Below are 22,016 nucleotides of genomic sequence, written 5' to 3' on the forward strand. Positions count from 1 at the left end.
TAATACCAATTAGCTAGTTCCATAGAACTATTACATTTATGTTCCATATTGTATTCCATTAACACTCTAAAACAGCTATTAAAAAAATGACATTTTTTTTGTTTCATTAATTAAAAAAAAAAACCTTGCTTGTACATAAAAATATTTTTTAAAAAAATAAAAATGATAATGCCAATAATATAGAATGACACGCTCAGGCGTTGGAATTGTACATTAAATTTAGTTTGCAGCCATATTTACTTGGCAAATTGTATGTATGAATTTGTTTATAAATTATTTGAATATGTGGTAAAAGGATAAGACTAACATATTTAGTTGTTTATAATATAAAATGGTTTTATTTAAATGGTAAAAATATAACACGGTATTAATATATTTGCATATGTTCATGCCAAAGTTTAGTTTAAATTGCAAATTACAACAAACGGTTGAATATTGCATTTTGCTGTGTATATTTTTAATTCATTTTTACATTCGTTTTGTGTATATATCAATTCATAATTATACAATTAATATATAACCCTATATTAAGTTTAGATATTTTATTAATTTATTTTGTGGTGTATGCAATGTCCATACAAATTGGAAAAGGATACTACGAACAATTATCACAATTATATTTAGAATATACACACAAGTAATAATATTTTAAAATTTTGACTAAATCGAATATTTATTAAAGCGTGTATTATTTTATATTTTAATTGTATTTCCATTTTTATTTGTGTCTTAATATTTTCATTTGTTAATGCACTTGATCAATTTGTTTTTCACAATCACATATCACTTTAAAATTAATTATTTTAAAATATGTGAAATTTGGAAAATATTTTAAAAATATGTGTGTAACAAAAATGTATGTATTTTTCATATCACCACCCATTTTTTTTTTTCACATTTTTCTCCACCATTTTATAAAATTAGCTAAGGTGGTTGAGCAATAATAATTTAAAAAATATTTTATAATAAAAAGAAAGACAAAACAATTAACTAAAAAATAAAAAAATAATAATATAACAAATGCATTTTTATTTGTATTAATTATAAAATGTTCGATTATTTTTTGTTTTTTATTGAATATTCCTAACCACAATATCGAAAGAACATAGCGATGTGTTCGTTTGAAAATATACTGTGTGTTAGAACGACGTAATTTACTTATAGTTTTTTACTGTATTTGTATATTTGCTATTTTAGTGTTTGCATATTTGTCATATTAGTGTTTGCGTATTTGTTATATTAATGTTTGTATATTTGTTTTTTAGTGTTTGTGTATTTGTTTTTTAGTGTTTGTGTATTTGTTATATTAGTGTTTGTGTATTTGTTTTTTAGTGTTTGTGTATTTGTTATATTAGTGTTTGTGTATTTGTTTTTTAGTGTTTGTATATTTGTTAATTTGAGTTTGTGTAATTGCGAAACTTCGAAGTTACGTCTTTGTGTCAATACGACGCTAGCAGAGTATGCGATCATATATATATATATATGTTTTCCTCTAATAATTTATAAAGACACATCGGGAAAAAAAATAAAAAAGAAAGTTAAAGGATGGTATATATTATATGAAAGAGAAGTTCACGAATTATATTTTTGATGTTATAAAAAATGTAATATTGAAAGGATGATTTTTATAAACATTTATGCCTTTTTAATAGCTACGTGTGTAATATGTTATACATATAATCCATATACGTGACTTATTTTAAATGCAATATTATTGTTTGAATTTTATAATTTATTTCTTACTATTACATTGTTTTATTTAATTGTATATTCCATATTATATATTAGCTTATATTAATGGGTTTACAATTAAAATGAAAATTTTAACGGTATATAGTGTGCTGAGTAATAGCTAGTTGATCTTATAAATAAGACACGAAAATACCTAATTGGGGGAAAAAAAAATAATAATAATAAAGGATATTATTTATTTTAATAGATTTGTTTTTTTTTAAATTAATTATTTTGATTATATAATTTCTTATAATATATGTATGTAAATAAAAAACACCAGTTATTTTATAATGTATTTCCATAATAAAAATATTTATAGCATTTGCTAAGGCTTAAAAAAATTTAGGGGAATTGTAAAAAGCCCTGAAGAAACAAGTCATAAAATATATGTATGTATAAAATTTGTTAAATAAAATAATTAAAATATGAATAATTTAAGTAGAACAGTGGCAAACCACTCAAAGACACGAATTAAATACACCCAAATTAGTACAGATCAAAGAAATATAAAAAGTAGCAGTTTTCCCAATGCAGAAATTACTACTAATAATAAACATGTAGATAATGAGTCTCAACTAAACAATAAAGATACCAATGCTTTTAGAAAAAATGTCTCTGAAAATGTTCAGCTAGATGATAAGAGCAATAATAATAGAAATGGAAAAAGAAAAAATATTGATAGCAGCCCGGTCTCATATAATAATGAGAGTAATACTACCAAAAGGAGAGAAACAGAAAAGAATACGGAATGCACAAATGAAAGCAATGAAAAAAGCCCTTATAGAAATGCAAGTGAAAAGGGAACCGATGACAATACAAATGAAAACTATTATTCAATACTTGATGAGCTAGGAAAATCAGAGAAAGAAGTTTTTAAATCAGTTAAAGATAGTATGGACGAAAATTTAAACTTAGAATTTTTACGTTCTACAAGTGAAAATTATATTTACAAGGTTACATCAAGAGGTATACAAAAAAAAAAATTAAATAATAATATACATTCTTCCTACACATTCATTTTTGTATTTTCGAAAATTTTACAATATGCATATTTTATTAATCTCTCTCTACATTACTGGTTGATATTCATTGTGAAATTTTTTATTTTGTCATATTTATTATTTTTATACTTTTTTTAAAGGGCCTGTTTGCTACTCATCAACTTACAGAGATGACAAGTATATATATCGACACATTATTTTAAGTGATAATGTTAGACAGTATGCTGAAAAGAAGGTAAGACGAACTAATGCATTTTTGACAGAACAATGTATTATTAATGAGCTTCAAATAGATATAGGAAAAGGATGGAAACATTTCATGATATATGATGGAAAAATAAGGGAACTTATTTTACGAAAGGTTTTAACTTCAGAAGATAAATTAAGAATGGCTGTTCAAATGCAAAGATATAATTAAATTATTTTTTATAAATACAATTTTTTTTTTTTAATTTTTATTATTTTAAAATATGCTTATTCATTTTAGTAATTTTATGTTACTCCACACTTATTTTCATACCTTTTGAATTTTACAACTTTGTATCCCCATTTTTTTAAGTTTCATATTTATATAACTTTTTTATAAAAAAAATATTTTTATCATACTTTATTATTATTAGCAGTTTGGCTATTATATGGTTGCCACTCTTGTATCAATTTTGCTACTATTATTCAGTTTGATTATTATCTCAAACTTTTCAAACCTTTCAAAATTTTCAATTAGTTTAAAAATATAAGGACTTATGATTAAAATCATGAAAATGATAAATCCAACTTATTTCTTTATAAAGAAAATACTACTTTGTGTGTGCTTACTTTTTTTTTATAAATTTTGAAAAAAAAAAAAAAAAAAAAAAAACAACATGATGGCTGTTTATATGTTTGGCTATATGGGTGGAATAAATTTACAAATTTTGTTTGAAATGTTTTAAGTTTTTTACCTTATTTTAATTTATAGTTTTTTTTATTTTTTTGAATTTTGATTGTTTTCTTTTTATGATATAAGCTACTGTTAAAGAAATAAAATATGGTGAAAAATGTAATGAAGAAAATCGCTCGAATGACTGATATATTTCAGCCAATTTTTACACACACAAATATTACTAATAATAATAATAGTAGTAAAATACAAAAAAATATTTTATATTTTATTAATCTAACAAATTTACATATATATGAACAATTATTAATTGAAGAAAGTCTATATAGGCTGAGTAGTTGCTTAAGTACCAGACTAAATAAAATTGGTTTCTTTGTAATAAATGATACAACAAAAAATAGTATTAAAAATATAGAAAATAATGATAGGCAAATAAAGCATTCTCCCATTAATTACTCACCAAATAATAAATGTGTTGTATTTGGAATGAGTAGAAAAACAAAAGAGCATACAAATGATATTAATTATATAAAAAAAAATAATATTTTATTGATAAAAAGATATACAGGTGGTGGTACTGTATATATCAATAATAACTGTATATTAGCTTCATTAATTCTTCCAAACGATTTTGAAAAAGAAACTAAACTTTATCCATCCAATATAAGTGAATGGACATTTAATTATTTCTTTAAACCATTTATACAAAATGAGACTAATGATAAATTCACTTTCAATAAAACCTTTCAATATAATGAACATGACTTTGTTTGTAAAATAAATAATAATTATAAAGTAGATAATACAAATTGTAGTATTAAAAAAGTTGGAGGTAATGCACAAGCATTTTCAAAAGATTATTTTGTACACCATACATCATTTATTTGGAATTTAAATAATTTTGAGGAAATGGAAAAAGTACTATCAAATCCTTTAAAACAACCAGACTATAGAAATAGAAGAAGCCATAAAGATTTTTTAACACCCATAACTTCATGCTTACACAAAAATATAGACACACCCGATATGTTTATACAACATTTAGTTACAAATATAAAACATGTTTTATATAAAAAAAATAAATTAAATACAGATGAAATATGGTTTTTCAATAATATTCAATTTAATTATAATGAACATAATTTATCATTTATTAAAAATGATATATTTGATAATGTAGATAAAATAGATATAAGTTTATTGAAAGAAATTGTTTATTTTTATATTAACAATAGTCCTACACAAAATTTAAGATCTACTTATTTTTTGGACATGTATGGAAATAGAGTTTCAGAATCATTTTACAATTTTACCTCGTTTATTATGGACTAACATTATGCCTGTTCATATAATACCGCATACATTTGTTGGATATTTCTCCCATTTTTCAAATTTTTTTTAAATTAAACCGAATATATATATGAATGTTTGTTTTGGGTTATTTCCCAATTTGTTTTTTTAACTTGAATAATTATATATAAAAAATAAATAAATTTTTTTTTTTACCATATTAAGGTTTCCATTTTAAATCATGTAAATTTCCAAGTAATTGTTTTTGTAAACTTAATGGACTAGCCCATTCCGAATTTAAATATGAATCATCATCATCTTCTTCAAATTCTTTTTCTTCTTTTTTTTTTTGATGGTAATATGCTAACATAGCTTTGTAAGTTTCACTATCTATTCGTGGTTCTCTTTCTGGGGGTCCCATTTTTTTAGGGTTTAATTTTACTATAATTTTTGTCTTTTCATTTTTTCCAATTATATTTTTTAAACATAAACTTTCATCCATCTCTTTCCCAGCCCACCACATCGACGTTTCATCGAAAACGAGCTCCTTTAAAGGTTGGAAAAAAAGTTGAAAATGATTAAAACATTTAAAAAAAGTCTATATAATGTAAACATGTCCATGCCTATCTTTGTTTATTTAGTTTTTACGTCATTAAAATAGTTTTCCTTTTCCAAAATTAATCTTGTGGGTTCATAACTTGGAAGAGTTTCCATTTCAGGGTAACATATTTTTATATTTTGAACAATCAGATCTAAGTCTTTGCTTAAATTGTTTAAAGACACCCCATTTTTTTGACCCTACAATGAGGAAAATTAAATACATAAACATATATAATATATTATACACTTTTTAAATGTCTCGAAAACGATTGAAAAAATTTTTTATTTACATTCTCTACTAATTGTCTTTTCATTTTCTCCACCAAATTTATTAGCTTGATTGCACCATCTTTTGGTGGCGGTATTCCGGTTCTAAAATTATTTGCATCGGGACAGTTCACTTCATTTGAATTGTAGGAATCGCACTGGAGAATTATAATTCAAATATTTATAAGAAGAGAAACGAATTTGTTGTAAAACCATATAAACATTTTTACCTACTTATTTTTATATTTATCTTTTACCTCAGTTAAGCCTCTAAATTCCTCAGGTCGCAAAGGGCCATGTTTTGCTAATTCCAATGATGCATCTAACAATTTCAATATTTTGCATCTAAGATTGTAAATATTTATTAGGTCCTTTTTTAAATTCTTTATCAAATTGTTTACATTTGTTTCATACAAAAAACTGTGGGTCTCTTCAGACATTTTCACATATATTAAAACCATTTTCGCCAAAAAATCAAAGAAAAAAAAAGAAAAAAAAAAGAAAAAAAAAAGAAAAAAAAAAGAAAAAATATATAAATTATCAATAATACGAACCAATAAACTAATAATAAGTATATCCTTATCAATATCATAAAATTTAAAAAATAATAAAAAGGACACAATATACATTCTTTATTCTACAGTCTTTCTAAAAAATGTTTTCATAAGCTTATTAAATTTGTGTTTTATTTATATGATTCTATATTTTTTTTTAATTATTTTTTTTTTTTTTACATATTTCCTAACTTTTTAATGTGTACTAAAAATGGCTATTCATATAAGGGCAATTTTTTGTGATATTACAAGGACACATACATATTGCGAATTTGAAAAAAAAACAAACTTTCTTTAGTTTCAACATCCATATTTTAATAAAATGCTATTATATAAGGATCCATTTTTAAAGGAAAAAAAAAATAACTCGCATTTGCATCTATGCATAGATGGACTAACATGAAAAAAGCTTCTTTATTTACTTACCAAATGTACTATATCAAAATTAGCTATTGAAATGAACAATGATAAGTTATGTTATTTAGTTTTTGAAGAAGCAAAGAATAAAAGTGTTTCATTAAAATTTATTTATTGTAGAAATATTATTAAGTTTATTTTATAAAATATAGAAAAATACAAATTAAATATTTATGCATAGTAATTTAATACAAAATAAGGGAATATATTTGTTGAAAAAAAAAAATGATATTTAGATGGATATGAATCAATTGGGACTCATTTTTTTAAAGCCATTTTAGATGTAATAAAATATGGAATAATAATGTATAATTATATAGAATAGTGTTTATATGGAATTATGTTTATCCACATTTTCCACCGCCACATCCACCTTTAGCAGCATAAGACAAACCAGATGATAAGGTAATTGTTAGATTCATAAATGATTCTGCATCTGTTGGATGTATTCCAATACAGTTATCAAAATCAGATTTCTTTGCATTTAATTTTAAAGCTAATGCCATTCCTTGAGTAACTTCACCTGCATTAGGTCCAACATAATGAAAACCAATAACTCTATTATCTTCATTTTTTAAACAAACAAGTTTAGATAAACAAGTACTTGATATATCAACATCATATTCATCTTTTTGTGCCTTAACATGTTTTATTCTATGAACTGCTGATATTTCTAAATTATTAAATTCTTGTAAAAATACTTCAATATTATTTTTTCCAAATTTTTCATATGCTTTTTCTTCTGAGTAACCACATGATCCATATTCGATAGGTGTATATATTGATGTTGGTATAAAATCATATTTCATTATTTCATTAGAATTTTTAAATAATCGTCTAGCTAATATTTCTCCTGCTTTTATAGCTACTGGTGCTAATTCAGGTACATTTTCAGCAATATCCCCAACTGCAAAAATGTTAGGAATATTTGTACAGCTAAATTGGTCTGCTATTATTTTATTATTACTATTATTTATATTTATATTTAATTTTTCTAAATTTAATCCATCGATATCTCCTTTTCTACCTATTGCATATAGAACAGTATCATATGTTTCTGTAGTATCATTATTAAAATGAACTAAGATTTTATCATTTTCTTTAGTTAGTTTTTTAGGTAATACACCAGTCATAAATGTTACTCCTTGTTCTTCCATAAATAATTTTATTTTGTTTGCACATTGTTGATCAAAACCTCGTAATATTATTGAACGTACTGATATTGTTACATCACAACCTAATGAATTTAAAAAGCCAGCACATTCTAAAGCTACATATGAAGCACCAACAACTAATGTTTTTCCTGGGGTTCTTTTTAAAGAAAATATATCATCGGAAGTTATACTTAGTTCTTTAGCACCTATAACATCATCAGGTATATTTGGTCTACATCCTGTTGCAACTAAAATGTATTTTCCTGTTACACATTCTTCTTTAGAGGTATCACCTTTTAAATGATATGATACTGTATTTTTATCTTTTAATTTAGCTAGTCCGTTAATATATTTTACTTTTGAAGATTTTAACCCTACCATATAACTAAAATTTAATGATCGTATATGAGATTGAACAGTACCAACTAATGTATTCCAATCATGTTTTAGATTATTAAAATTCCATCCATATTTCTCTGAATCATTTTTAAATAATGTCCCCATATTTCCTGCATAGTGCATTAACTTTTTTGGTACACACCCTACATTTACGCATGTACCTCCAATACCCCATTTTGCTCCTTGGCTACTTGGCTTAACAAAATCAAACAGCAAAACCTTAGCTCCATGTGAAGCGGCTTCTTTAGCGGATGCCATACCTCCAGGACCTCCACCAATAACTATATAATCATAGTCATAATTAGTGCTATCTATATTTTTCTCATTATTTGTCTGGGAATTATCATTTACATTCATGCTATCATTGATAGGATTTCTTTTATTATCGTTGCTCATTGTTTTTATCGATTTATTTTTAAAAATATTTTTTTCACACGTTATAGTATTATTACAAGATGATAATATAGTAAAGCAGCGTGAAAATAATGAACGGGAATTACAAAAAAATATTGTGCAATTACTATCAATAATACTTATATTATTATTTAAAAATTTATTAGTATAAATTCTTTGAAAATTAATATTTTTATTAGTATTAAATTGTCCATATATCTTACTATCTCTTGTAATATAGCGTTTCGAGATTTTTAAATATTTTTTCGGCATAAATGTATAGCTAACTAAAGCAGGGTTCATAATTTTTTTTTTTTTTTTTTTTTTTTTAATCCGAATAAAAAGCTATTTTGTGCATAAAAAATGAGCCCACGCAGAAAAAGGAAAATTAATGTATGCTTGTTTTCTTTATTCCCATATTCTCATTATAAGAAAATATGCCTATTTTTATTACTCTACTATGTATGTATTATATATATATTCTTACTTTACATATTTTATTTTTAAACTGTTTTTTCTCCTACAATTTGTCATTTTATTTTATGTACGTACATATAAAAGTGCATACATATCGAGTATTTTTCTCCTCAAATTAGCTGTATAGTATTTAGGCTTTTTATACAAAATTATTACATTCATCATTTGTATTTACCTTTTATTTCTCTTATTTTATTTTATCCCTTTTATTAAAATTTATAAACTATTTTGCGGTATCACTTAAAATGTATATCTTTCTTATTGTTGCTATAAGGAATATTATTAAATTTTAAGTTGTGTAAAAATAATTCAACGTATAAATGCAATAACAATATTTTATGTTTTTTCCACCTTTAATAAAAATTACATAATTTTAATTCAAAATTCTTTATGATATTATGCCCACAAAATATGTTCCATTGTCTGTTTCATATTTTTAATAAATTTAACAATTTTTTATAAAAAGTTATAAATTTGTTTTAATAATTAAGGAGCTCTATAATAAATCCATCTTATTCACAAATATATATACGTATAGAAAGAAAAAAAAAATTGAAGAAATATTTTTTTTTCAACTTAAAAAAATTCATATATAGTGGTAGACTATAAGTAAAACATATTTTTATCATATCATGAGTCTATACTAAAATGTGAGAAAGCAATTTTTTGAAAAATTTAGAAATATTCTTTGGTTATATAATAAGAGGTCGTATTATTTGTGAATAGCCATATGTCTATAAGCTGTATATTTATATCCTACACACTTATTTATTCATTTACCTTTTTCCTTTATTAATATTTTATTAAGGTTAATATGAATAAAAAAATGTAAACAAGTCAATATATATATTTACATAAAAATATGTGTTCAAGTTTGTGGTATTAGTGTGTGTTGAATGTGAGGATTGGAAAATAATAGTAGTAGCAAATAAAAATACAAAAAAACATTCGGGTTGAAAATTGAATTATAGCATTTTAAAAATATTAAACAATGTAATACCCGTTTATAAAAATAAGAAATAATCAAAAGGTATAATATAAAAAATAAATAATAATAAAAATTGTTGCACCATCAATATGTTCACAAATGTAGATACAATGCTTAAAACAAAAGGAATACAAAAAATACAACTATGGTTGTGAATATTTCTTACATTATTTTAACTTTTTTTTTTTTTAATCATATTTTTCAATTTATTAAAAGAGCTTTATTCTTTTATTTTTCCTTTTTTGTCTTTTTTTTCATTTTTTTTTCTTTTTTTTTTTTTTTTAATTTAATAAATGGGATATATAAATTTTTTTCTTTCTTTAATCACAATGAATAAATAAAAAAATAATAAGCATAAGAATAAAAAGGCACACAACTTTTTTCACTTTAACAAGATAATAACATAAGGTGCACATGAAGTATAGATATATATGCTATGTATGTTGCATGCATAAATATCTATATATTGTATAAATGGGTATAAGAAAAAAAAAAAAAAATATATATTATTAATAATGATAAAAGATAATATATGAATGAAATAATAGTTTAAGTATTACTTTAAATTTCACATATTACATATTTATATACAAAATAAACATATATACATTTAAATTTTTCTATAAAAATAATTAGAAGAAAAAAAAATGTAAATAATATGCACTAAACATAAATAAAAAAAAATAATAAAAAAAATTGAAAATATGTATTTATATATAATACCATTGTATATATAAATATCACTCTCGATAAAATAAACTGGTTGTATACATGTTTATGTATATTAAAAGAATTTATGTATAATTCATATAAAATCACAATAGTGAAAATGAATAAATCCAAATATAGTTATACTATTTAAAGGCATAAATATGTGTGTAGAATATTTTATATACTGCACACACATATATAAGCTAAATAATTTTGTATTATATTTTCATTTTTTTTTTTTATTCCTTTTCTTTCAAGTATTAATATATATTAAAAGAAATACAATAGTATAGCAAAAAAAAATAAACAATATTCATAAACATATAATTTATATATGTTATGAATTTATGTTCTTTCATATGGATTAGTAACAACTTTTTTGTAAGATCCTCGTCCTCTGTAAAATGGTCTAAAGCTTGGTTGTCGAAGTCTGAAATTTATAAAAAGTCGAAAAAAAATATACATTTTTATAATTGTTATAATATTCGTGTGTATAATATATATATTCGGAATTGTACAATTTTCCATAATTCGAAAAATAACATAATTTATTTTATAATTTGTTTAATATTTTTTATTTACCCAAATCTTCCCCTTGAACTTAAAGGTGATTTCATAACTCTTCCTCTGAATGCGCTCATTCTTGGTCTATTAAATCCTGGTATATTTCTTCTTTTACTGCAAACCTATTTTAATTTTAAAAATTGCCAAAATTTATGCATGTTCAGAATATTATGCATGGTTAGAACATTATACATGGTTAGAATATTATGCATGTTCAGAATATTATGCATGGTCAGGTAAAAATATGCACTTTGCTCAGCTTATGTAACATGCATATTCCTAATTTAAATTTACTTTAATTTGTCTTTTTTTGAAAAATGACTCAGATAATGATAAGGCCGTTCGAACGGACGATGGGTCAGCAAACTCTATGTATGCATATCTGGGTGGAATAAAAAAATAATAATATACATATAGTATAGTCCATATATATATGTATGCACACACGGAAAGAAAATAAAAAAAAAAATACCCTTTTGAGTGGCCAGTATTTTTATTAACTAAAATTGTAACTCTATTTATTATTCCGCATTCTGAAAAGAGGGATTGAAGTTCTTCTGGTTGTGTCGAATAATCAACCTATATTACAAAAATATGATAAAATATGATATAATATATAAAAATATATTTATATGTACAACCATATGCAAATTAAATTAATAGCTCGAAATTTTTTTTTTTTCAAGCTAATACGAAGATTTTTTTTATTTATTACATTTCCAACAAATATCGATCTGTTGTTTATTTCCTCCTGTTCCATTTCATGGGAATCTGGAGCCCCACCTTGGTTCATCTGCATATCTGCTCCATCATTCATCATCTAAATTAGGTTGTAAAAATAGAAAAAAAAAAGAATTATAATTTTTTGAAAAAAAATAGTACTTTAATTATTAACAAAGTATTTGTGATTACACATATAATTTATAATCTATAGATAGATAGAAAAAAAAAAATATATAAATAAATATGAACTGTTAATACATTTTTATTATTACCTTTAATTTTTGTAAATCACTAAATTCTTTGTCAATATTATTTATATCATCAACGTGAGCCCTAAAGTTTTCCTCCTCATTTTTTCCTGGCTCTTGATTCATTTGTTCCATTTTAATTAATTAAATAATAATGATAATTGTATAATAATAATTTAACAAAATGTCTTAAAAATGTAGAGAAAATAAAAATATACAAATAAATAAAAATATATCAAAAATAGAAAGTTTTATTTAAAAATATGTGAAAATATATTATTTCCATAAGTTATATAAAAATCCTACAATTCAATTATAAATAGTTATCCCCTTCTTATATTTAATAATTTATAATAATCATAAAAATTATATATTATAAAATTATATTATAATTTAAATATGTAAAGGTAAAGCTAAGCTAAAGCAGCATTGTATATATATAATAATATATATATAATATATAATGGGTATACTTATTATATATGCTTGGCATATATCACGGCAAACGGGATAAATACAAAATAAATGAAAACTTATATATACACGGTATTTATAAAATTTCATATATTATAAAAAATAAAATCAATCACTTAATAAAAATAATATGGGGATATATACTTTATTCATATTATTTATCCTAATTTATTTTTTTTTTTTTAAAATAAATCAATGAAATTGTAAAAATAAATTATTATAAGCACTCACTAATTAAATTATATAGATTAATAAATAAATAGTATTGCTATAAATTGTATTATTTTCAACTTTTTAATAAAATAATTAAATATATTTAATCAAATTTTAACTATTAAATGGGTAAAATATTTATAGAAAAAAAAAATATATATACAGAAAGAGTTTGATAACAGTATGGATTATAAATAGGCCTTTGTTTGTCACCATATTTTATAATACCACAATAATAAGTCATTATTTTATGTTTTTTCATTTTTTTGTTTATCCATTTTTACTGTTGTCATTTACTTACATGTTAAGTAGTAAATAAAGTATGAACATTTTGTAATTATATTTACACAATATGTTTTTACGAACATTTTTAGTGATAAGATTTATTAGAAGTATTATTCTTTTTTATGCTTTTGCTAGCTATAGTTTGTTTGAATTTTCCCTTTCAAATAATAATCAGATTTCTAAAACAGTTTTAATCATACATGTGCTAGGTATTATTAAATGATATCACAAACTATAGTTACAATATATGTATGTGTAAAAGACGGATAAAAAAATTCGATAACATCAAAATAGTTTTCTATAAAATGAGAGAAATACTAATAATATAATTATCGAGTCGATAAATAAAAATGTTTTATGTATTATATATTTTTTTTAAATATAAAATTGGTCAATCATTTATTTAACCTTTAAATATATACGACATATTTTTTGTTTATAATTATTTAAACACATTGTAAGGATATTATTATATATGTAAAAATTATCATTGTTTTTATCTCATTTAAAATAGCAATAATTATGCTAATTATGTTACGATAAAATTGTGAATATTCACATTATAGACATTAAAAAGGTTTGCCATCATTTTTTTATTATTATTATTTATATATATATTTCCAAAATATGTTTTAAAAAATTTACATAGACTTTTTGTTTAAACATTTGGATGTGTAAACATATGTCTATGCACAACATTTTCTTTCTCCTTATTTTTCAAATTTATTTTTTTTCACCATTAAATAATATATTGTATTATTTGAAAACCTTTTTGTTTGTTTATTTTTAATATAAAATTGTTATTTTTTTTTATTTTTTTTTTTTAATTAAATAAATATATAAATTTTTTTTTCATTTTTTTATTATTGACATTGCAATTTTAATTTTTTTCTTTGGCTTTTTCCTTTTCGAATATTTTTTATGCGCATTTTTTACAACTGTCCATATATTTCATTATTGTAGAATTTTTTTAAATTTTTCGGTGTTTGTTTTCTTTGAATTTTTAATTTTTTCGATAAATTAAAAAAAAATAAAAAATAATTTTGACTTTTCTACAACGAAATATATTATGCATCATGCTCATATTTTATATAAATAAAAAAATGTATATAAAATATATAGGAAAAATATAAAATAAGTATATAATATTGTTTTGTATATATAGTATGGAATTGCATATGAGCGTTTAATAAAATACTTATAGAAGATCTAATAATGCACAAACAAGTAAGTAAACACTAAGAATAATATATATTATATATATACATTTTTGTTAGTTAAAAAATTTATAAATGATTAGTGAAAGAATATACAAACAAAAAAAAAGAAACACATTCCTTCTTTCAGTATTTGTGATTAAATATATTTAGCCTTAATAAATTAATGGAAAATATATATATAATTGTTATTAATTATTTCATAAAATTTAATAATATTATTTTTTTTTTTTTTAAGATCAAAATTGTGTATTCTTAAGTTTATATTAATCACTACATTTTATTTTTATTTATTTTCTTTATCATATAATTAGAATATGGTATTTTTATTTTTGTATGTATTTTACGAATTTATTAATTAGTTATATTTACTTTTCAATAGTATTATAAAAATGTGGCCGATTTTATAATTGTTGTTAATCAGTATAGAATTTATTGTAAATCCATAAAAAGCTAGTATACATACTATAATTTATTTCAACCTTGTTACTTCATAGAATTGTATACTTTGTATAAACATTTGTAAATCATTTTACATATGTTTTGAAGGGTCATTTATATCGTTAGCATAGTTGATAAAGAATTATTTCTTTTTTGTTATTGCTTTATAATATTACAAAAATTATATGTTTGTCCTATACATATGTGCATGTTTGCATTGAGCCGTGCTAACAATATTTGATTTTATTAATTTGTATGTAACCCCTTTTTAATTCTTTTACTCTTCCATTTGATGATGTATAGATCCAGTAATGTAGCATTATATAGATACCATAAAGTATATAAATAATAATACATGATTGTGGTAAAATGAAAAGGCCAGAATTTAGCCTAGATTCATTAAAAACGAATCGGAAAAAAAAGAAAAAAAATTCAAATTATGAAAATTTCAGTGCTCACCATTTTTTAAAAATCCCTATTTTTATTATATTAATAATAGCATTTGCTTTAAATGCTTTTATATATTTACTAATTCGATTTTTTATTTACACTTTTGAAAATACATCCTTTTTTATAGTAACAACATGTATAGATTTACGTAGGTACATATCAAACAAAAAGAGAAAAGTTTATGAATTTTTTGGAAAAAGAAAAGTAAGCAAATTAAAATATTCAGATAAAAATGAAGCTGAAAATCACTATAACGAGCTTAATACAGATTTTGAAAGTGTTTTAAAAATAGAAAATTTAATGAAAACATGTAATAATTATTGTGATTATATAAAATATGCATATCAAATGGATGTATTAACTGGCAAAATAATTCATATTAATGAAAATGATGATTATATAAATGCATATGATGTAAATTTGTTAAAAAAAACGTCAAAAAGTATAGAAAATAATTTAGCAAATAATAATATATTACTACTACTTGAAGACATTAAAATAGCAACATCACCAAGAATTAAAGCTATCTTTCAAGAAAAATATTATTGTAAAACATATTCCACACCTCATACTATTGTTACTACTTTTATAAATAATGTTATGGATGGTTTAAATTATATTGAAAATTATGTAAAAAAACATAAAGAAGAAAATGAGGATTATTTATATTCTGATGAGTATTTAATCATTAAAAATAATTTTAAAGATATATTTAGACAATGGGGTAATACTGCTTTATTTTTAAGTGGGGGTGCAATCTTAGGATTACATCATTTTGGAGTTTTAGAAGTTTTTTTGAAATCATCCATAAATATAGACTATTTTAATGAATATACTAATGCAAATTTAAAAAATAAAAAAGAGGAAAATGTAGAAGAAAGTCAAGACAATGAAGAAAATTTTACAAGCAATAAATCTGATACATTTTCAGAACAAAGTAATACTACTATATATAGAGATACCTACGATTTAAATGAAAATGATAAAAAAAAAAAAAAATTAAATACAAATAAACTTTTAAAAATAAAAAATTTCCTTTTAAATAGTATAAGTTATGACGATCAAGAACTTGAACAGTATGAACAATTTGATTATGATTCATGTGATTGTAGTGATTCAGATGATAGTATATTAAGTAATAATACAAAGGAGGAATCTTCCAATGATCGTATAAACAGTTTTATAAGTTCTAGTAGTTATACAGACAAATGTGGGATACATCTTAAAAATAATTATAAATATATTAAAAGTCAAAGTGAAGTAAATATTAAGCAACGAAATAGTGCAAATACAAAATATTCGCAAAACAGTGCAAGCATGAATTGTTCAAAAAATAGTACAACCATGAACAGTAGTAATAATAAATCTAAACGCTATTTGATCGATCAAAATAGCTTTATAGATAATTATGATGATAATATGTTACCTCAAATAATATGTGGAACATCTGCGGGTAGTATAATTGCTGCATGGATTTGTTCAAGAACAAATAAAGAAATACTTGAAGAATTTAATATCGAATTTATTTATAAAATAGTCTCATGTTTTTCTTCAGAGAAATTATTTTATTCTTTTTTTAATATTTTTAAAAAAGGAAACTTTTATGATATGGATAAAATAATTAAATTAGTTTATGATTTATATGGTGATATGACATTTTTAGAAGCTTTTATAAAAACAAATTTAGTATTAAATATTACTGTAACTAGAGCTGAATCAGGAAATGATATTTTTACTTGTGATGAAGATGGCTGTTTAGTATTAAATTATATGAACTCACCAAATGTTTTAATTTATACTGCTGTTTTGGCTAGCTGCTCTTTTCCTTACCTATTACAGCCATTTAAATTGTTAGAAAAAAAATATATTAAAGAAAATGTATATAAATTTATATCAATTAAACAAGTATATAATTTAAAATATATATTAAATAGTAACAGTGCATATAATAAAAAAATATCGATCAAAGGAAGCCAAGAAAGTCATGATATTCTGGGTAGTAATAAATCAGATAATGATGGTGAGCTTGTAAATAACAATGAAAATGGGGAAGTAGATAAAACAGATACATATAATAATAAAGGTACTAATGATATGGAAAATAATATCAGTAAAAACAACCAAGATTGTTATAATAATTTATATTATAAAGAAAATTCAAATGCCAATATAAAAGTGAATGATGAGACAGTCTTAACAGCTAATAATACATATATGGGAAATAAAGAAAATCCAAATTTAAAAAAAAGAAATGTAAAAAAAATCGATTCTTTAGAAAGTAATGTAACAAATGGTGGAGCATCAGCTTTTAGTTCTACTACAGAGATGAGGAAATTATCCGATGATCAAAAAGAGCATGAATCAGGCATAAATCCTGAGCATGCAGAAAAAGATGAAAATGGCAAAGATAAAAATGATGATGAATGGTCAAATTCGCAAGAAAAAGATACTTTAAGATATAAGTTTAATAATATCCGTAATAAAATGATGCTGCTGAGGCCAGCAAGTTTAAATATAAGTAAAAATGAAAAAAATGGAAAATTAAAAAAATGTAATAGTGAAGTAATTGATGTTAATGAAGATAAAAATGTCGATCTATTAAATGAAGAATATACAATAATAAATAGTGTGCAATTTAAAAATATGTATTTTCATGATGGATCATTAAAAAGTGATATACCAGCTAGAAATTTAAATCAAATTTTATCAGTTAAATATAAAATTGTATCACAAGTAAATCCACATATTTTTCCTTTTACGGGAGTTAGAGTACATGGCGAGGCTGGGAAACCAGTTAAATGGAGAGGAAGTTCGGGTCGCTGGAGAGCTGGATTTTTAATGTCATCGATGGAAATATTATTTAAAGAAAATGTCAGATATATACTAAGGTTAATGGCCTTGTTAGACATATCACCAACAATTAGGGGTTTAAATGCAGGATCTATAGCAATGCAGGTATGACTATAATTTTTTTTTTTTTTCTAACCGAGGAATATAGCTATATATAGCATTTTCCTCTTTATCTATGTACTAATTCGTTTACTTCTTTTTATACATATACTGATATTTTTTTTCCTTACAGAGATACCATGGTGATATAACATTACACCCCAATCGGCTATTTTTAAAACATTTTAAATTGATAAGTGTGTCGAGCTATGATGATGTAGAATGGTATATACAGGAAGGAAGACAAATGACTTTTCAAAAATTACCTTTAATTATGAACAGAATGAAAATTGAAAAGAAATTGATACAAGTGAAAAAATGTTTTTTTTAGAAATAAAATATATGACCAAAAGATAAAAAATATTATTGCTGGTCATAAAATTTATTAAAATTTTGTAAAAAATTATGAACAATCTAGCTTTGAAATAATCCAAAAAAAAAAGTTTGTTCATTTTTTTTAGTATACATATAATGTTGAAAATCCCTTGTTTGTGTTATATAAAAAAGGAAAAGAAAAATTAATCCTATTTTTTTTGTTTACACCTACATATATATTTGTATAATATATGTATGCATGGGGATATTTATTTATTTTTTCTTTTTTATCATAATATTTTTTAGTTTTTCGTTAATACTTATCATTAATATGCTAATGGCATGCATTATTAATCTTGCTTTTTTCTGCAAGCTTTTTCTTTTATTTTAAGTTTGTATATATCCGCATCCTATCATTAAAACACATATTCTTAAATTATTTTCAATATAAATAATATATTTATTAGTATTGTCATTATTTTATTAGGTTATATGTGCATTTATTTTGGAGTACATTTGTTTGGAGTACATTTGTTTGGAAATACATTTGTTTGGAAATACATTTGTTTGGAAGTACATTTGTTTGGAAGTACAATTGAGGTATTGCTAAACTATGCAATCAAATCGGTTTATTTTATTTTCACAAATTTCGTGTAATAATTTGTATACTACAAAAAGACAGTGAATTTTAAAATTCCAAATTTTATTGTTGCTATGTTTTTTATTATAAAAAAAAATACATAAAATGTTACCTACTAAAAATGTAATAATAATGGCTTACGCTAAAAATCAAATCCGCAGCCTGGCAACAATATAAAATATGTACCTACATATTGTAGGCGCTTAGTTTTCAAAAAAAATAAAAATAATATAGGAAATATAAACAATAGAATATGATATGTATAAAAAAATGTGTGGTGGTAAAACCAAATACATAAATAATAAATTTAGTTTACACATGCCCAATGTATTGACAAATATCATCGAGCGAAACTTTTAAGTCATATTTTTTATGAACCTGTATATATGCACGATCTTCTTTTATTTTTTTTAATTCAGCAGTCTCTTTATATAGGGTTTCATTTTTTGATGGATGATAAATATTTTTATTTACAATTTTACATTTTAAGCATTCATCATTAATTACTGTTTCTAAATAATATGATTTAACTTCAGTAAAATCAAATTCTAATTTTTTTCTATCTGATTCGGTATAAGTATTTAATTTTTTAATAATAGGACGCCAATAAGTTTTGGCATATTCTGTTTGTTCATGGTCATTTTCCTCATAATTTTTTTCATTGTGTTTTTCTGTTTTCTCTAAAAATTCGTCGATCTTCCCCATAATATATTTTTTATATGTACTAATATGCTTATATGTTTTAAATATCAATAAGCCATAGTAGTATTGTTTTTTTTTCCTTCTTTTGTTTTTATATATGATTATCCCTTTTCTTTTATAAAATTCATGCTCTTTCAAATTAATTTTTACTAAAAGCCCTTCAAAAAAATTGTTACAATTATTTATATAATTTTCATCTTCTTTTTCTTCATTATTTAAACTGCTTTTGTCTCTATTTTTATTCTCAAATTGGCTAGAAGAATTATAAAACTTATCATGTTTTTTTTTTTTTTTTTCCTTAGTATCTCTTTCTTGTTCATTATGTTGGTTACCTTCATCAGAGCTATGGTGACTATCATTTGAATTTTCTTCTTTTTCATTTTTGTCATTGTGTTTGATTTTTTCCATGTTTTCCTTCATCTCATCTTCTGCTCCAACACCAGTAAATCGAAATTGTCTAGACGAGAAATATTCATAGATTTTGTCATAATAATTTGCATTTGTATTATTTTTATCTGAAATATTTTTTTCGTCATTTGTATTATAATATGTATTAATATATTGATTATATATATCCTCATTATATCCCATTTTTTTCAAAATTTTTAATCCATAATTTTCTATTTTTATATTATGTTCTTTAAAATCGTGATAGAAATTTAATTCATTTTTAAGATTATACTCTTTATCTTTTTTATTAAATCTATCTAATATTTGTTTTCTTTTAAAAGCTAAACTATTTTCAGATACCTTAAAATGGCTTATATCATCTAACTGATTTATTTCTGTATCGTTTATATTTATTTCTTCTTCATCGTTTGACACATTATTATCATGTTGTTCACTATTTTGTATTTCATTTTTTTTAATTATAAAATTATTTATATCCTTCATTTCAACATCAGACAGATTTTCATTTGAGTCATATCCATCTGAATTTTCGAAATTTAATAATTTTTGATTGTCATTTTGATTATTACTATTTGGAAAATAATTTAAATATGTAATATTATTTTTATTATTTACACGATCTAATTTCTTTTTTAAATTATTTATAAAATTAAAATTTGCTTTTTCTCTATCATTCATGTTTTTAATATCTTTTTCTGTTTGTTCAATAAATATATTTCCATCTTTCATGCTTGTTATTTTTTCTACTTTTTGGATTTTTTTTTGTTTTCCATCATCATCTTCTTCTTCCTCTTCTTCATTTTCATCACTTTTACAAATTTCATCAAATATATTTACTTTTGGTGGTTTCTTATTTTCTTTACTTTTTTCATTTTTTCTTATTTTTATACTACATTTTGTTTTCTCCATTTTCATAGGCAATTATCTCAAAACTGTTATGTACTACTTCCCCAACCTTTATATCTATATATTATGAACATGTTCATATAAAAAAAAATTAGTAGTAATTACATTATTTGGCTTGCTACCATATAATGGCTTAGTGACCAAAATATTGTTATAGAGCATATGCATAAGAATATATTATATATGCCAATTTTATTCACAAATTAACAGTATATTATTTGTAAAATATTTGTCAGTTTGATTTTATATTGGAAAGGGAATAAATATTATACCAACTTTAAAAGTGAAGTCTGAAATCGCATATTTCTTCGTTTAGCTATATATATATGGATAAAGAAATTCCCATTTTTTTTTTCTCATTATAAATAATTACTCCTATTACTCCATATAATAATTATGCTCTCTTAAAGATCCATAAATTCATAACCTTAAAAAAATAAAATAATTTGTAAAATAAAAAAATATGAACAAATAGCTATTTAGTCATAAAAAAAAAAAAAAAGCGAAAAAAATAGCCATATATTTATATGCATTACTATACTTAATTTATGTATAGTTGGGGCCTCGTTTCGACTCTCCTTTTCATTTACATTTTTGGTATCATGTTATTCTA

At 22.5% G+C, this 22,016-nt stretch overlaps 7 protein-coding genes across 7 annotated transcripts; 3 read left to right on the plus strand and 4 right to left on the minus strand.

Annotated features, from left to right (window-relative positions):
* Positions 1–2,159: 2,159 nt before the first annotated feature.
* On the plus strand, positions 2,160–3,153 carry PVVCY_0802190 (cyclin-dependent kinases regulatory subunit, putative; the record flags this gene model as incomplete). The annotated part of the gene is made up of 2 exons (XM_008627018.1): positions 2,160–2,700; positions 2,876–3,153. 2 exons carry the CDS (start codon positions 2,160–2,162, stop codon positions 3,151–3,153), a joined length of 819 nt encoding a protein of 272 aa, XP_008625240.1.
* Positions 3,154–3,762: 609 nt separating this feature from the next.
* On the plus strand, positions 3,763–4,947 carry PVVCY_0802200 (lipoate-protein ligase 2, putative; the record flags this gene model as incomplete). The annotated part of the gene is made up of 1 exon (XM_008627019.1): positions 3,763–4,947. One exon carries the CDS (start codon positions 3,763–3,765, stop codon positions 4,945–4,947), a length of 1,185 nt encoding a protein of 394 aa, XP_008625241.1.
* A 178-nt stretch (positions 4,948–5,125) lies between these two features.
* Positions 5,126–6,233, minus strand: PVVCY_0802210 (conserved protein, unknown function; the record flags this gene model as incomplete). Its single annotated transcript, XM_008627020.1, has 4 exons — positions 5,126–5,452; positions 5,554–5,703; positions 5,796–5,930; positions 6,030–6,233. 4 exons carry the CDS (start codon positions 6,231–6,233, stop codon positions 5,126–5,128), a joined length of 816 nt encoding a protein of 271 aa, XP_008625242.1.
* An 854-nt stretch (positions 6,234–7,087) lies between these two features.
* Positions 7,088–8,992, minus strand: PVVCY_0802220 (thioredoxin reductase, putative; the record flags this gene model as incomplete). The annotated part of the gene is made up of 1 exon (XM_008627021.1): positions 7,088–8,992. One exon carries the CDS (start codon positions 8,990–8,992, stop codon positions 7,088–7,090), a length of 1,905 nt encoding a protein of 634 aa, XP_008625243.1.
* A 2,218-nt stretch (positions 8,993–11,210) lies between these two features.
* Positions 11,211–12,535, minus strand: PVVCY_0802230 (RNA-binding protein, putative; the record flags this gene model as incomplete). Its single annotated transcript, XM_008627022.1, has 6 exons — positions 11,211–11,295; positions 11,448–11,551; positions 11,724–11,811; positions 11,902–12,008; positions 12,145–12,249; positions 12,425–12,535. The coding sequence occupies 6 exons, from the start codon at positions 12,533–12,535 to the stop codon at positions 11,211–11,213; spliced, it is 600 nt and encodes a 199-aa protein (XP_008625244.1).
* Positions 12,536–15,399: 2,864 nt separating this feature from the next.
* PVVCY_0802240 (patatin-like phospholipase, putative) lies at positions 15,400–18,760 on the plus strand (the record flags this gene model as incomplete). The annotated part of the gene is made up of 2 exons (XM_008627023.1): positions 15,400–18,435; positions 18,563–18,760. The coding sequence occupies 2 exons, from the start codon at positions 15,400–15,402 to the stop codon at positions 18,758–18,760; spliced, it is 3,234 nt and encodes a 1,077-aa protein (XP_008625245.1).
* Positions 18,761–19,696: 936 nt separating this feature from the next.
* PVVCY_0802250 (conserved Plasmodium protein, unknown function) lies at positions 19,697–21,412 on the minus strand (the record flags this gene model as incomplete). The annotated part of the gene is made up of 1 exon (XM_008627024.2): positions 19,697–21,412. The coding sequence occupies one exon, from the start codon at positions 21,410–21,412 to the stop codon at positions 19,697–19,699; it is 1,716 nt and encodes a 571-aa protein (XP_008625246.2).
* Positions 21,413–22,016: the final 604 nt, after the last annotated feature.

The sequence above is a fragment of the Plasmodium vinckei genome (genome assembly GCF_900681995.1).
Source record: "Plasmodium vinckei vinckei genome assembly, chromosome: PVVCY_08".
Classification (NCBI taxonomy): Eukaryota; Apicomplexa; class Aconoidasida; order Haemosporida; family Plasmodiidae; genus Plasmodium; species Plasmodium vinckei.